This window comes from Balearica regulorum, chromosome 2 (genome assembly GCF_011004875.1).
Source record: "Balearica regulorum gibbericeps isolate bBalReg1 chromosome 2, bBalReg1.pri, whole genome shotgun sequence".
Taxonomy (NCBI): Eukaryota; Metazoa; Chordata; class Aves; order Gruiformes; family Gruidae; genus Balearica; species Balearica regulorum.
In genome coordinates, this window is record NC_046185.1 from 98,204,348 (window position 1) to 98,221,705 (window position 17,358).

General features: G+C 42.2%; 1 protein-coding gene across 9 annotated transcripts in view; it reads left to right on the forward strand.

Annotated features, from left to right (window-relative positions):
• PHACTR1 (phosphatase and actin regulator 1) overlaps positions 1–17,358 on the forward strand; it is a 308,828-nt gene that overhangs the window by 226,899 nt on the left and 64,571 nt on the right. For 6 of the 9 annotated variants that reach the window (XR_012833947.1, XM_075745034.1, XM_075745033.1 and 3 more), the window contains 3 exons: positions 4,742–4,822; positions 11,811–11,996; positions 13,012–13,218. Coding sequence is in view for 8 of the 9 variants with exons in the window: in XM_075745034.1 (XP_075601149.1) it covers positions 4,742–4,822; positions 11,811–11,996; positions 13,012–13,218 (474 nt within the window). In the remaining variant the exon portion in view is untranslated. The remainder of the gene's footprint in view (positions 1–4,741; positions 4,823–11,810; positions 11,997–13,011; positions 13,219–17,358) is intronic. The other 3 variants (XM_075745038.1, XM_075745037.1, XM_075745041.1) reach the window with 1 other exon arrangement.

Genomic DNA, 17,358 nt, shown 5'->3' on the forward strand with positions numbered 1-17,358 from the left:
GAGTATTTTTTCTTCCCTGAGGCTTCAAGAGACTTATCAGTGTTTGAAGCCAAGCAAAATTCATATTTAGCACTGAGCAAAGCAAACCAGTTATTTCAGCCAAGCTATGTTTTGGCATTGGTCAAACCCCAAGCTCACGGCAGCGATGCTGGGTGACATGCCACAGCTAGTGAAACAATCCCAAAATTAATGGAGCTCTGTGTGAGCTGACATACCTACGTTTTCCTCAGCTCTGAGATTTTCATCTACAGCAGCATTTCGTTTCTTGAAACTATCCTCTTCCATCAATTTTGACTTCAGGAGTGGATTCAGCCCTAATTTTGTGCATCTTTATCATAGCTACCAACCTTTCCCTTCCTTTACAGTCAGGAAAGACTAACAGGCACTTCCGAGGTGCAGTTCAGACTGCGTTAGATGCTTTCATTAGGCTGAGGTCAATCATGCCCAAGAATTGCTCTTAGTATATAAGGAGGCCAACTCAGAGGCAGAAGCCCACACTGTAAAAATTTGTATCAGATGAATCCTGCTCCGTTTGATTGTCAAGAAATTCTACATATTTGGAAGAATTTCAAGATGATGTAACATGTTTTGATGCATAATCCTTCACATCTGAAAATCTCTCCTTCCTTACAAGTCTAAAGGCAATGTTGATTGTTGTTTATCTTAACACTGTGCAAAGCAATTGGTTTACTTGTTTCTCATTATTCAGCTCCAAATTATTAGCAAAGCAAATATCTGCCTATTGAATCCAAATATATTTGATACACCAGAAACCTCCTGCTCTAAGCTCCACTCCTATAATGACCTTTGCTTCCTAAAATCATCATGAAAATTATAGTGGCCCTTGAAAGGAAGAATTCATGCAAAGCAGCCCCCAGTGCTTTTTAAGATGAAGAGTAAGGGCAACCTCAGAAGAAAATGAGGTTAAGATTCAACTGGCTAGCAGAGACTGGGGTTTAGTTTCGGTTGTCAGATGAGAAGAAAGGGCAGGACTTGTTTATTTAGTCCACCCCTTGGTTTAAGCAGCAACGTGACAAGTTATGCAAAGGGGACCAGTTTATTCTCATATAGATGCAGTTTGGAAGAGTTCCTCTGAGATGTTTTGGTGTTGGAAGGAAGGGTGGGAGGGGCAGAAAGGTCTCTCTACAGACTACGTCCTGACTACATAAACACCTCTTTGGCTGGTTAATGGAGCAGCAGAAGCGCTTGGCACAGCAGCAGTGGCGAGCTTCACCTTCTCAGCTGGAGGAGCAGCCCACAATCGCTGCCATCACAGAGCGCAATGGCTTATTAAAGGAATAAAGACAAAACTGTACTTGATTTCCAGAACGGAGGGGCAGGAAATCCTCCTGACCCTGTCAAGGCTTTACTGATCTTAATGGGTCTGCCATAGAGAAAAGCTCTGCTTGAACAGCGGAGGGGTGCTGCTCCAGAGGGATGAGTTCAAAAACACCAGCTCAGAAACATTAATAAAAACAGTTCCCACTGTTTCTTCATCAGAGCTTAAAAGAAACAGCGTACCGCGGAGCACGCTGGCAAAATCTGTACGCATATACCGTAAAATACACGTAGGCTCATTTCTATGAACTAGTAACTGACAGTTTCTTGGACAATGGGTGAATGTGTTAAGATAACCAGTTTCTGGCATAAGTAGACCCCATAAAGAGGGCTTAATGGTTATTTCTAATCTCCTGGAAGATTGTACAAATGAAAAAAATGAAGTTAATCACCAAGGAAAATCACCAATGAAGTAATACATCTTTTGTTAAATATTAATTATATTTAATTTTTCCCCATCACAGAATTTGCAAGGTTCTCATGAATCAAGGATTAATTCGGAGGTTTTTAGTTATCCTCTGCTGTGAATGGATCCCTTCTCAGTGGAGAGTGAATGAATTTATTTTGTATCAGCTCTCTGCTTGAAAAGAAAATCCTTCGTAAAAGAACTGGCAATCTTTGCCAAAGAAATCCAGACCGAGTGAAACATTTCATTGTTCAGGCTGTTACATCCTAATGAGTTCTGCATCTAAGCGCTTCTGATTTTTTTTCCATCCGATCCAGCAGTAGCATAGCAGTTTATGCACTTAAATGTATGAGACTTGTTTGGAAGGAAGATTTGTATTAAAGGCAGGCAGCATGTTCCACAGTTTTAGTATAACATCTGTTATTATCATTCAGTGCTGCTCTTAGCCCAGCATGCCCTTCCTTTAAATATCTTATTAATTAAACTGGCTTAGTAGGAAAATAATTAATACTTTAAGTCCTGTACCTACTTAGAAAGGATTTAGAAACTGAAAAAAAATAATTGTTTTAGTCTGAGCTTCAAAGTTGGGGGTTTTTTTCATTCTTGAGCAGAAGGAGATTATAACCAAAAGGGAGTATCTGAAAAGCCTGTGTATATATAATCTTCCAAAAATTTATAGCCTATCTTCGAAATTCTGCTAGAGTACAAAACCAGTCCATGGATTTGAGAAGTCTTGGTCAATACTTGAGTGTCTTCCCCAGCAACAGTTTTAGGAGAGGTGCTCCTGCACTTCCTCAAAATGTCCTACTAACCTTGTTTAGCACTTAATCCTGCAGAAGTCTTATCTCCAATCCACAAAATTACTGTGTTTCTTACCACTGCTTTAATAATGTGATGGGACTTCCTAGCCGTGAAGTCGGTAGTCACACTACTACCTTGTGTAGCCAGCTGTTGACTAGGCAGGAGGGTGAGATGGTGAACTCAGGTGAGTGCCAGTGATTTTGTATGTAATACGGGAATCTGTTACTTAGCTATATCTAAAGTAAAGTACAGAAATAGCAGTATTTGCCCCTGTCTTTGTTTTGTGGACAGTGCTGCTGTCTATATGCAAAAACTGCTGCTTTGCTGCTGTTTCACCCAATTTGATATCCCACTGAAGAACAAGCTCGGACAGACTGGGTGCTGTTCCCTGCTCACACTAAAAGAAAATTACACTTGGAAAAGGTGTTGGGTGCCGCCAAATTGCTCTTTAAAGTCAACCAGGGTTTTAACAATTTATTTGATGGGAGAAAGCTTGGGAGTTAGCTGTAGCTTGTTTTGGCCTTTTTTTTTTTTTTTTTTTTTGGAGGGAGTGGGGGCAGCTGTTAAGGAGGAAGGGGGGAAAGCTTTAAATACCCTACCAGAACAGGGCCCTTTCAGTGCAGGGAAAAGGCAGATTGGGAAGCAGTCTGCAATGTGACTCCAGAGTCTGATTGTTGGGTATTTCTTTTCAAAAGCCTATCAGAAACTTAGAAATTGAAGTTTCCTTGAAAGTCGGTGAGGTGCATAAAGCACTTCTTCAAATGGGGCTAAGGCACTCTGGAAAATGCTGTGGCTGTTATGTTAACAGCCTCAAAAATAAAACTATACTCTGTGGCTGGCTAACGGGTATGGGGTTTTGTGCCTCAGCAAAGGGACCTGCCATTAATTCTGGTCAATGCTGAAATTCAGAGAGTGTGTTTAGGGGAGACCAGGGGTTTTATTAGCTACTGACTGTACCTACTGATGATCTTTGTCCTCAAGAACACATGTTCAAAACTGATTTTAAAAATGGGGAAGCCTAAATTTATCTTATGGAAAAGAGTGAAGCAGGGCTGGCCTTGTTCGTACTAAGCTGTACATATCTCACAGCAAGTTAAGTTGCAATGAGTGCAGTATGTCTGCATAAGCATAGCTAATTCACCAAGTATACTGTGCCCCTGCGGGAGCTGCAGCATGCAGGTTACACCCACATGTTTTCAGGGATGAAGAGGGGGTTTTGAAGCCTCTTTTGCTTTAAATCCGCCTCGGGCAGACTGGAGATGCTAAGTCCCGGTTCATTTGTGTGTGCGTGCATCTGCGCTGGGTCTGATAGGGGAGCATATGGCAGAAGCGATTCGCCCTTGACTGTGCCTCTTTTTTGGCAGGCGCAGGCATGTTTCTTGCAGAGCGCACGCAGTCGCAGCCACTCCTGCACATCACTTCTTGCGCCCCTTGCTTGCTGGCTTTCAGCTCTTTGCCTGAATGCATGTCCTTTGTGGTGTTTTGGTTAATTGGACATTGTTTTAATTACTGCTGAACTAAACAAACATGAAATTTCTAGCTGTCTTTTTGCCGCCCCAGTGACCACGGTCTCCAAGCAGCCAGTACAGGACTCGAGCTGTTCAGACCTGGTGTAAATTATAGTGGCTCTCATGGAGTTTCCCGCATTTACACCTTTTTTGGGGAAAACACCCACTCTGCCAGGGAGGAGAAGGCTCCATTAAACAGGTCTTTTTCTGCACTGTCCTAAACGCCTTGCTCTGCCCTCACTGGAGTTAGTGGGAAACAAGCCTTGGCTTCAACGCAGCAGAGGTGCCAGTCCTCTACCGTGGCACTGGGGATCTTTCATTGGCGTGATCCTTCACGTTGCCTCCTTTCTTACTTTCCCTCTCCAGCTTCTGTGCTAATTGCCTTTTTCTCCCTTTGCCGTCTCTAATTCTCCACAACAAAGCTTGGGGCATGTGTCAAAATTAAGCAGTGGGAATGGAGAGATGCCCTCAGATAGGTCAGTCTATAGCCATTTCTGTCAGTAACGGCCGCACTGTAGCAGCAGGCAGATTCTCTGGACTGCCAGTAGCCTTTATTTTGAGATGCTAATTTGCCACTGACTTGAAGAGGAGAAAAAGCATTTTTAAATGCCTTAAAAGGCATAGAGCCTTTTAAAACAATCATTTTTCTTCTTTTCTATTTATATTGACGCTTCTCCTTTGCTTACAGCTTTGGAAAGAAAAATATCAATGAGACAAAGCAGAGAGGAGCTTATAAAACGAGGAGTGCTGAAAGAAATTTTTGATAAAGGTAAGTGTTCTTCTTTTCACAACATTAAATTGACATCCCATATAGTTTTATGGCCAGATATTATATTATTGTAACACTAGGAACGGGGAATACAGTCCTGAATTGCAGGACTGTGCAGAATAAGGTCTTCAACCATGTCTTGATTTCACCGTGGGCTGGCCCTCTCCGTTGGATACATGTGAGAGTTACCTAGCAAATAAAACTGAAAACTAATCAGAAATGTAAAGCAGTAGAAATATAAATCACAGCAATGTGCGGTAGTCACTTGCTGCAAAACAGCGAGGCATCCAGGCTGCGGGGAGATGGAGTGAGTCTGTGCCTGTATGCGTTATCATTGTCTGGTTGAGTCACTCTGGGATTAACTATTGTGGAAAAGGAAAACGTTTAAAGGTTTTGGATCCTGATGAGCACAGAACAGTGCACATTCCCTTGAAACAGCTTGGAAGACATAATAATAATAATTCCTTGTTCAGGATAATTAATTTGTTGAGTTAGTAATGTATTAATTATGCAAAATGCCATTGTTTGCCAAACACCATTGTTTTACACTGGTAATGCAACGCATATTTGACAACTATTACATATGTGTCAATCTTTAACCGCAGCTTTTATTTGTTTTGCTGCTTCCTTTGTCAATAACTAAGGCAATTAATTCAGCAAATTGTGTAAAGACATGCCAAAGTTGCCTCTTAATTTCAACAGAACTTATGCATGTACTTTAAAGCCTTGTTAATTCAAACTCCAAAAGTCTTTAACAATACCAGTGCAAAACCTGTTGGAAGTGAGTAGACGTTTTACATTTTCACAGATAGTAGAAGTAGGTTCTACTTCACAAAGGCTAGAGCATGTACATCTGCTACCTATTTTTTCAGTCTAGCTTACTGGGAATTTGAAAATTTACTAAGCCAAACTGTTCATTAAGTGAAAAAAATAAAAAACATTGCAAAACCAAAGAAATACGCTGCTAGTCATTACATTTTACAGTTTTTACCCGTTATCTATTTTAGCTGTTTCTAATCCTTTAGAACTAACACAGCCTGTGCTCTCAGTATGACCTGCTGGAAGTCATCCTAGATGTAACTTCAGGGTAGAAACAACTCCTAGTAGAAGGTTTGCCCTTCTCACTACTTTGGGCTGTCAACCTTTTGGAGTGTGACTCAGATGGGATGCACGGCCATGAGGCAGGCATCCCCGCAGCCAGCGAGGCACAGCCCAGGCTGTTACGCCAAGCGTGGCACAGCCCAGGGCGTAGCTCCGCGTTCAGCACCCTGGCCGGCTCAGAAGTCAGCCTTCGGTCACACCACCACCCAGGGTGTGTGCTCCTTCATCCCTGCCTCGCATCCCACACGTCATAGCTGGTTTCTGACCCATCCCTACACATACCTAAAGGCATCCCCAGGAAAAATCTTTCCTGTGCAGCCTGATCCTGCCCTCCATGTCGCTACCAAAGTGTTGCAGCTTTCTCCATTCATCATATAATGGTTTAGTTTGCAATCTTCTGTGTCATCTTGTGAAGCAGATGCTAAGCTGTCTGGAGGTCTTCATCTGAAAAAAAGAAATTAATTCCTCTCTATAGTCATTTTTCAGCTTTTCTTATCAGAAGAAGCCAGTATGAAACACATGCTGCTTCTTCCTATTTCCAGTGCAAAAAACAAAGGCATCAGACTTTTTCACTGCCAGGTGCCACTAAAAGGGAAACTACAATGCAAAACAGCTATCCTACATTATTTCCTGATGGAAATATTTCCTGACAGGAAGCTAAGAACTGGTATCCCTCCTTGAAAGAAAGAGGTAGGGCAGAGAAGAAAGTGGTAATACGCAAGAATAGTAGAAGTGATCAAGTAGCTTTGATGATACAAGGACATGGGTAAGGCTAGAAGTCTGGAGCAAAAGAGGTATTTCCTTCAGTGGCATATTAATCCAAGAGTGACTCTAATAAAGGATATTATATCTCACTGTGAACCTTAAGTGGAAGTAACATTTTCCTTGTAATTCCTGTTAGGAAACCTCTAGTTCTTCAAGAAAGCACAGCAGACTTTAGCATTTCATAGCAGAAGGCTTTATTTGATGATGGTAACACCTTCTGTGCCAAGAGGCATCTTGCACAGACAGTAGGTGTAGCCATAATGTTAAATCTCTTTGTCTCCCTTTCTGAAGAGGTGGCCAAAACAGACAGAATCAGCCTGTGAGTAATTTTGCCTTTTTCTTTCTTCAAAAAATCCATACAGATCAAAGGAAACTTAGTATGGACAGACTGACCCAAGAACAAAAATTCTGGAGCTTGCAATGTGCTTATTATTGGGTTTGTCCTATTTTCTATGTTGAAAAAACCGGAATTAGCTAGTTTGTTTGCCTGCTGTTTAAAATGACACTCTGACCTGTTTGCTTCAGGATTTGTTGGCTTTTCAGAGGACTTTGTGTCATCCAGCAGGTGAAAGTTAGCAGAGTGCAGTAAGACACAGTGTTCACACATGGGAAAGTCACTGCAGTCCAGCTGCTATATTTGGGAAACAAGAAATGCTTTTATCACTTCAGTGACCCCCATGCTTAAACTAGTCAAGTGAAACCACTCCAGACTGAGCTGCAGAGAGCTCTTTTCTTGGCAAGGGCCAGGCTCATGACTGAATCAGTTTCTGTCATCTTCCATTTCCAGGGTTCTGTGACTCGAGCCTTCTGAAAATGTAAGCAGAGGTTGTAATTTTTTCAAATAATTGTACTTCTGGAAAAACAGTAAGTTGAAGAAGTAGCTGATGAGGCACCTGCTGTTCTAATAGTTTGTGGGCAGGCTTTTTAACTGAGAGGTTAGAAATACACCTTCTACCCGCGACGCAGAACATACCACAGTATTTAGAACAACTCACATTTTTGCTATACTACTGTTGCTACAGATAGATAAACAGCTTTGATTTTCACATGAAGGTGTAACCATCTCAAAAGCTTCTGTCTTTAGAATTGCCCACTGATCCATGGTGACGGTCAAGGAATTAAATCTGCTTGTAGTATTTTGATACTTTTTCTTTTATCTGAACATAGATAAGGTTGCCTATAGTGAGAAATTTCTGAATATGAATGTGTACTTATTGCTTGCTTCAGAGGCAATGATTCTTCCGAGAAGCATGGGCAGTTTTCATCTTTTGTACTTTTATATTTTTATACTCTCTACCTAATCAAAATGATGGAACCTAAATTTCAGGTTACCTGAATCCTGGCAGGATTTGGACATGTTGCACTTACGTGCTCAGACAGGTTTTGTGGCAGTATGAGAGCAAAAGTTTGAAGAAGTGGCTTTGGTAATGCAGCAAGGAGGAAGGCATGGCAGCCACCGGAGAGCTGCAGTGAAATCATATGTTGAAAAGTTCTGAACTCCTCCAGAAGCAAGGAGGACATCCGTATGTCAACCTGTCTCAAACTCCATAGGATCCCACAAAATCAGGGATCTGCTTAGGGACTGAAGTTAAGGGGATCCTAGCCACTGTGCTAAGGTAGCCACCAAGGCTAGGAAACAGGCTCAGGGACAGATCTTGACCACATACAAGAACAAACACTCAGTTTTCCATCCCCTAGCCCATAGATGCCATGGAACAGAAGGACTTGAATTTTTCTCTGCCCTTGCTAGCCTTTGCCATCGAGAATGCTTGCCTGGATAGTCTTGCTTGAGAGCAGGCAAGTACTGAAGGAGACAACCCATAGTGGAAAATAACCCATTTCAAACTCTCCTCATCATTTTGACTTCCATAGCCATTTGTCGGTGGAAGGAGCGCAGGAGCGCAGGTGTTCAGAGTGGAAGGACACGGTGAGAGGGTAGGCAGAGCTCCAACATAAAGAACATCAAAAGGACTGGCCTGTGTCAGTCAGCATGATGCACTGTGGGCTGCTTCGCACCAGGCAATTTTTAAAAAGTACCTGAAAGTGCAAATAGCAGGTGAGTTCAGGAGTACAAACCATGCTTAGGGGCCACATGTTTTGAACATATCATCTATGCATTTCTGGGCCTTCACCCTATGCTGTTATTTTCACATGCTAAGGTGAATCAAAGTGTCTGGGTAGAGTCCTCTGCATCAGAGAGCTTCCTCTGAGGTCATGTTTCTTCAGTGACTTCAGGTATGGGGAGCCTCCGGAGTAACAGAAGAGCAGCCTTCAGGTGCCCCTGTTGCTGCAGAGGTCAAGCTATTCTCTCTGGTCCCGTGCAGATTCACACTCAGCCACCATTATCAAAGCCCATGCATTTAGAGGGAGTCATTCTCCACTAAGTAGCAGCAGGCTCTGGGAAGACACAGCAAAAGATATAACAAGTGTGAGAACAAAAGATTATATATGTTATCACTGTGCAAAATTAACTTTAAACTCATAGCCGGTTTCTGTAGACTAATCAATTCATCCATGTATATGTAATAATTGCATCACCAGCATTCTTTTCATTTGTGTGTCAACTAACCAGAGTAGCTTTTAGTACTTTAAAAATAATAACTAATTTGCCTTTTATATCTGGTTGTCAAGCATGTCTCTGATCCAGGATTAATTCACACTAAGATATTCTTCACTCTACAAATCACTTTATCCGCATCTTTAATCTGTTTGCTGTACTTGAGCTGCTCCCCAAGTAGCTCTCCTTTAAGCAAGATCAGATTTAGGGTGTATATTTCAGTCATGATTCTCTGTCATGTCTGGTGATTTCCGTCAAATCCAAGGACAAGTTTTAGAGTCTAAATGAAGACTGGAGGTATTCAGAGGGAAGATTAAAAGAGGTTATGCTGTCCATACAGAAAGCTGTCCTGCTTGTTGTTGTGACAAAAAGCAAAAGCCAAAATTTTATCTCACGTTCTACTTTTTTTGCAATCATAAACCTTCAGCAGGTCATTTGAATACTATCTTCTTAAATCATGCTGAATATACCTTGGGAAGTGCAAGGTGCACTTAAGACAGCAAGGTTTCAAGGTGGTCAGAATGTTACGATAGGCATCCCGCTTCATTAAAAATGTGCAGACATCCCTCCAAAACCTAAATGTTACTGGTTTTCCCATGCATACTTTTTGTCTGCTCACAGTTACGGTCAAATTTAGTCCTGCACTGAATTAATGAATATTGCTGGACACAATCACTGCCTTTCATTCAAGAAGGAGTTGCTCTGCATAAGAAACAGTTACACTCTTTCATGAAACCAGGTAACTGAGACAACAGCAGCCCCTATCCCAAACGTGTGTACAGGTGTGTGTTTATCAAAGGGAGACAGAGCAAGCTCAGAATACACAGCATTTCCACCCAAATAGCTAAGTCAAAAAACATTGAGCTTAAATACTGGCTGAACTGTTGTTTGATTTTTGCTGCCTAGGGAAATAAACGGGTTTGTATTCAATGACCACAGCAGTTAGGAGGAGACTGTGCTGCGAACAATTGGCCAAAACCTTCAGGTTTGATTAATGTTGCCACCTTTTATCCAGCTCAGTTGATTGCTCTGAAAGCCGTAGGTCGGGTTTCAGTCTAGTATGATGTGGCTGTGTACTATAATAGCTCTTGAGGTCTTCAGAAAGCCTCCAACAAAACCAAGAAAGTCAAGACCTTGGTATTTCTAATAATTCCAAAGTAAGCAGGAGACCATCTTTACTCACTGTAGAGAAGCTTTAAAAGGCAGAAGTATAATTCTGAATACTTAACAGTTAATGTACTTACAGACTTGTTAGTTGCTGTGTCCTGATGCTTAAGTGAGACTTTATTTTTTTTCTCTTCGGTATTGTTTTCAAAAGTGTTTTGCATATCTTAGCCCTGTGAGGGGAGAATGTGCACTGACTTGAACAATCTCTGCTCGGCTAATCAGAGGTGCCCAAAAATCAAGAACCAGATCCTGAAATCCTGAGTTTGACTTAAAAAAAAATAATTTAAATGCATAGTAAAATTAGGCTCTATTTATTTGCCTGCTGGTTTTTAACCTTACAGGTCACATTCCGGTTATATTTTCAGGCTTCCCCTCATAACTGTAGAGGCTGAACACTTTCCTTTATAAAATTGTAATTGAGATATCTATGTAGTCATTGCCTCCAGGTACCGGAGTGCTGTGCGTAACAAGTTCTGAGATAAAAATCATGCAGGTTGGCACCAGAGGGAATGATCTGATCCCTCACTTCTGTTCTTTATTATTTCTAATGTGAAGTCATGTTTGATAGGAAAGAAACTACCAGCTGCTGTTACAGAAATTTTGCTCAGATAGAGGCCATAGTATTAATAATTTTAAAAACAGGCTTTATAAATGGATTCTGTCATATCCCAGTATCAAGACCTTACACCAGGTGACTCTCAAAATTATTCCCTCCCTTACTTAAAACTTGATGCTGGGAGCTGTAACATTTTTATTTGTGTGTAAAATAGGGACATACTTCTGTGATTTGGCTTGTCTCCCTTATAGCATAAAAATTGGTGTATGGGAGGAGAATAATTCTTCTTATTAAAATATTATAAATTATATACTGTATGTTAGTATTCTTTAAGAAAATTCTGTATCTTCAGTTCCAGCCCATTCTCATTCCTGACTTCCTGGCTTTAACAGAGACAGGAGGAAAACAGATTTTGTGGCCCTGGATGGGGCTGCATGGCCCCATGGGTGGAGGATGGTCAGGAACCATCCATCTTAGACCAAGGATCACAGTGACCATCCTAGGGTAAGCAAAGGATCAACGCAGATATTTGACAGATCTTTTCCAAATCTTAATAACCCTGTAAGGCAAGTGGAATGCCGTCAGACTTCTGTGAAACTGTTGTGGACAGAACATCACAGTCAGACATCTCCAAAAGTTGCTCTACACAAGTTGTATTTTTGAGGTACAAACCATATTGTTTTGATCCTTATCCCTGTGTCTTCTGTGCACATACAAGATCTCAGTTCAGCTTCCTCATTTGCAAGCAAGCTAATGGAGATATCAGATTTCATTTTAAATTCTTTCTGTATCTTATTTATGTGTCTTCCGTTGTCATTCTGCTTTCCTCCAACTATGAACAGATGGGGAACTTTCCATACCAAATGAAGAAGGAGCTTTGGAGAATGGGCAGCCTCTGGGCTCCGGGCAAGTGCTGAGCTCCAGCCAGGTATCCCTGCCAGCCCTAGCAGAACTGGAGTCAGGTCCAGCATCTGGGGAACCCTGCTCATACGAGGTGCTCCCAACCACAGAGATCATGGACGGGACAGGTAACATCTTGTTTACATTACGATGTAGATACTCAAAGCTGTTTGAAACAAGTTTTTGACTTCTAACATTTGGTACCTATCCCTGAGAAATCCTTGTCGAAGACAAAGGTCTTCTGGTGGAGGTGGCAGCATACAGATAGTCACTGGATGCTCATGAGAAATTTTGACTGACTTGGCGTAGAAGTAACCTCTACTTCTACACAAGTAACCTCTTTGTGAGTAAGGCAAAGTCCTTGAACTTTGTGAACATTTAAGAGTAGTTTTCTGACTCTCTGGCTACATCTTAGCTGTGCCAATGAGCTCTAGAGCAGAGAGCTGACCACATTTTTAAACCCTAGGGTACAACGTCATGCCCTTTAGCTGCCGCGTGGTGTTGGGTGACGTTCACACCACGTAGCTCTCGGTAGCTGACACGGCCAGCTGCCCTACCGCAGGTGAGGCTCTCTGCACTTCTTCCCCAGCCCACGCAGGGAGACGGCAACGCTGTATGTCTGGGTTAGCTCCTCTTACTGCTTCACTTAATGCTGCGGGTTGTGGACAAAGGTCGAGTGAGGAAAAGTGACTGGTAGAAGTGTTCATCCGTGATCCTGCACAGCCTCTTTGAAATGGAGTAGGCCCCGTGAAGTGCTTTTACATTCATCGGACAAGTTTAGAGACCACCTGCTAACATTTCTGGTCCTGAGCAAGCTGTGGTGACAGACCGTCTGAGATGTGACATTTTAAGGCACTTGATTTGTGTTCAAGATGTGGGAATACGTCCCAGCCTGGCATAAGGGAGCTGGCTTCTGTCAGAGGTAATGGGAAATTCGGCTGTTGTGTAGATGTGTGTTACTCCTTCTCTTTCTCTTTTTCTCTCCTTTCTCTCCTCCTTTCTATGTTATATGATGTTTGAGTGAAATCTATTAGTCGTTCTTAATCTGCATTGCTGTGCTGCTTTTCTTGTCTTACTGCGGCTGTATCCGCTGCTGCTTTGCTCGTAACATTGTTGCGTCTATGATGTGGTTGTGTCCTCCAGTGTCTGAAGAGAGCCCCACATCCAATGAATCCGGCGTCCTCCTGTCCCAAGATCCTACAGCTAAGCCAGTCCTGCTACTTCCCCCCAAAAAATCTGCTGCTTTCCCTGGAGACCATGAGGACACCCCAGTGAAACAGTTGTCCCTCCTCAAACAGCCCCCTGCCCTGCCTCCTAAACCTATTGCCAGGATTGCCAGCCACTTAACTGGTAAGTAGGTGTTCCTGGACCCTCTCCACCACCGTTTCCCTTATAGGAAAAGCTTGCCCTGACAGCAGAGTTCTCAGTGTCCTTCCTCCTTGTGTAACGCTGTTTGCACGTGTTGTTGTGTGTACTGGTAATGTATCTGTGTTTTACCCAGGGCAGGGATCACGAATCATTTTCAGGCTGTAACTTCATCAAGGTTGCTTCAGGGCACTTCCCCTCTCAGCTGTAATTACCTAAGACCGCCGCTGCGTTTCCTAACCCTCCTCACTCTTACTCATCAAGACTTACCATCACCACAAAAATTGCAGGATGTGCTTTGATGGGAAAGGAAGTATTAGGAAAATACTAGGATATCTTTGAATGCCTTTAATGAGAAAAGGAGTGAGGTTTGAGGGGAGAGTTTTGCTTTCTCCTTTTGCTCTTTGTTGCTTTTCCCCTCAGCTGCCATCTGGGAAGGTCCCCCTACACACACCCTCTATCTTTCAATGTGTTTGTCTTGTCCCCACGATCCTTATACAGGCTGTTCTGTCCCATGGCTTCTTGCCATTTTGCTTCCCTGCTCACACTGCCTGCCTCACCACTCCCCCTTTCCACCCCTGCTCTGACGACTCCCCTCCCACTGGTGAGTCCTGCTCATGATGGGCAGCTCCCAGGATTTTGATGTCCTGCAGCTTATGCTGCTGTTTATCTCTCACTGCATGGCAGCTAGCAACAGTAGACAATGCAGGCTCCTTTTTTGTGTTCCAGATGTTTTCCAAGTGTCCAGGCTCTTTGGGATTCAAAACTCTAGGTACATGTGGAAGGAGGATTGGTGGGTCTCCCCGCCCCAGCCTCGCAAAGCAAAGGATGGCTTCATTTACACAGACGAAAAAAGGCTCCCTAAATCCTTGCCTGCACCTGTTGAACAGGCTGCTCATAATTGCAGCTGCTGCCCAGGAGGCAGCACCTCAAAATCCTGAGGTTAAGATGAGGTGTGGTGCATCTCTGTGCTGGGGCAGCTACCGGTCTTCTCACTGGGTCGATCTTCTTGTGTTAATGCTGCCCTGATCTTTTCAGGGCTGATGTGAGAAATGCTCGGCCCACGTTAATAGATTCTAGATGGGGTTTTTTTCCTGATAGTTAATACCTGGTTTATTCAGGTTAAGATATATATCAGGGAAGAGCTCATTAGGAAAGAGCACGTTCTGGTTTTCTCTCATCTCTCTACGTAGTCTCTTCATGTTTCTGTTTGGATGGCCACACATTTTTGTTCTGTATAGTTTTGTTCATTTTATGTGAAATCTCTTTACTTTCTTGCCTGCCAAAATCTAGACATAATGGTTAATATTTTACCTTATGCTACAAACTGAATGGGCAGTTCTGCAGCCTGCAAAGCCAGGCTGCAGTGTTAATGGCTTCAGGTGAGGACAAAACCAGCTTCCTATGATCTCCCATAATACTCTGTCCCAATTACAAGAAGCTGCTCAGAAAAGAGGCCAACATGGAAGAAATAAAAAGAAATAGGAATAGCATAGGAAAATACTCAGGTACTAAATGTCCTTCATTCATAAGCCTTTCTTTGTAAGAGATAGCAGAAGAATTAAAGGATGAGGGCTTCTGGTGTCATTTTTTTGCAGCTGGAAATTTTGTGTGAAGTAGAAGCAGACTCAAGCTGTCAGCATAAGACAATTGCTTGATGGTGATGACTTTCCAATGAAAGTGAAACAGAACTGTGATTTCTCTTACTTTGTGGTGGCCTTTAGTGGTCTCTCATCCAGTGCTAAATAAACTCTTGTATGTGCATATAGAAAGCCTCTTGTACATGCATATACAGAACCCTCAAGGAAAAGGAACAGGGATTCAGATCCCTCATGGGGCCCTAATTTAACTGACAGTTATTCCTAGTGGAACTGAAAGCCTCATTTATACATACCTTATAAATAAAAGTATTAAACTTATTCTTAAGGGTCTGTTTACTTTGGTGGTCTAAAAGATATACATGTTGTTGAGTGCCTTGTGTTCTCCACTGGTAATTATTTTAGCTGTGTATAATCTTTGGAAATGAGCAATCAATCCTAATGAAGCACCCTCATCAGTGAGAAGCAGAATTAATGCTATTCTTTTACTAATTACTCCAGAGACATCCTCAGCTTGTGTGTGAGAAAACAAGAAAAATCTGAATTCTGGTCTTTGAGGTGAAGACTTTTCTGCTCTTGTTGCATATCTATTTTTCTACTAAAGATTTTGTTAGAAGGTTGAAGGACAAATTAAAACACTGGGCTTGGCTAATGGAGAGTGACAGTGGGTTAATGGTCTGGTAGCTCTGTTCGAGAAGACTGTGAGGGAAGAAGTGATCTTGTGAAGGGTTCAGGTACACATCTGAAAATGCAGAAGTGCCTCAACTTCTGTCTTAAAATATATCTATATGTGTACGTGTACCTATGTATATGTATTTAATAGAAACATGTTTTATACAAACATATATTATAAAATCTCTACAGGCATGGTCAACAGCAAAAAAAAAAAAAAAAAAAGAGAAATATTTAAATACAAAACTTGAGGAAAGAAGAGCTTCCTTTGAGTCCGACCACCTTCTTGCTGTGAACTTATCCCAAAGTTCTTCAATAAAAGCATGAAGACTGACTTGCAGGTTTGGCAAAGGACTTAATACAGGTTTTAGAAATGGAAAAGAAACATTCCTCACCTCTGAAAGCATTTGTGAACCAGCTCAAACATCTATCTGCCTGTGCCAAGACAAAGATTGGCCTTCCCCTCGATAAGAAATGCACATGAAAGAGCAGGCCTAAAATAAACATGTAAGAGCACATTAAATTTGGGGGAGAATGAAAAGAAAAAATCCTTTTTAAAGGTGACAGGAAGAGAGAATTGCCTCTAGCAAATACAAATCACACAACCTTGGCATGCTTCTTCTCAAGGCTGAGGTACTGTGCGGCCGGGACAGAGCCAAGAGCAGACTGCAGAGCAGACACTGGGAGTGGTGCCACCGCCGCTGCAGAAGATGCTCCGTGCTTTGCCTCACGCCATCGCCCATGCTCTTGATGATGCTGCCTCCACAGGGAGCGTCCCTATCACAGCACTGGGTGTGGAAATGCCCGCACAGCCCTAGAAGATAGGCAACCCTAGGAGAAGAACATGATCCTTAACTCTTTTGATACCATTGTTTCACTGCTCTGCATTTGCTGTTGGCCTGTCACCTCCTGTTGAATCTCCTACTGGTTTTCAGATATGATTATTATTAGGCAACGTTCATGGACAGAATTTCTTTCATCATTTTAATTCTCCATTATCCGCATGCAGAACCCAGGCGTTTACGGACAACACTTGCAGCCCCCTTTGTTGAAAATGTAGGAGGAGCTGAAATAATCACCTGGGACCAAATTTAATTGGACTGCTGGGGTAAAGTCCCTGGATTATCATAAAATCTTTAATGGCCAAAAGTGACAAGAAGACTGGTCATAGCTAATTTGATAGACAACATACCCCAGTGGTGTAAAGCTCCTTTTGATCTTGATTCATTAAGCTGTTACTTCTCACCAGCATGGATAATGTTTTCTGAAATTAATTAGATATTTTCCATTCAAACAACTGAATCACCAGTAACAAATAAAGTCCCTTAAAACATCAGAGAACAAAATATATGCCACTAAGCTGGTATCTCAGCAACACCTGCGTGTATTTGAGCCCAAAGTTAGCCTAGTATTACAGTAGGGTGTAACCTTGGTTGTATCTGGCTGCTCAGCTATTGTATTTAAGCTTTGAAAAACCTTTTGCATTCTCTTGCTTTCTTCATTGAAGATTTGAGGAGAGGCATAGCATATTTTTAGTTCTGAGATTGTGCTTTCTAGTTATGTCTCAGTACAGTAAGAACTAATTCATAGTTAGAAGGAAACATGTAACAGGGTAGGAAATGTTACAAGTCCCCAAAAGTTACTTCGCATAATGCAGACAAGCCAAGGATGAGGTTTGAGAACACGGATGCCTGGTGTCCTGCTGCATGGCCACAACACAGCTGGTTGCTAGTTACGGCATTGTAAAAGTATTTACAACTACAATTTATCCAATAAATATTCTCTGCAGTATTTTGTAACACAACAGTCACATGTGTCTCAGAAGGCTCCTCTGTAGATGAGCCCAAGACGTTAT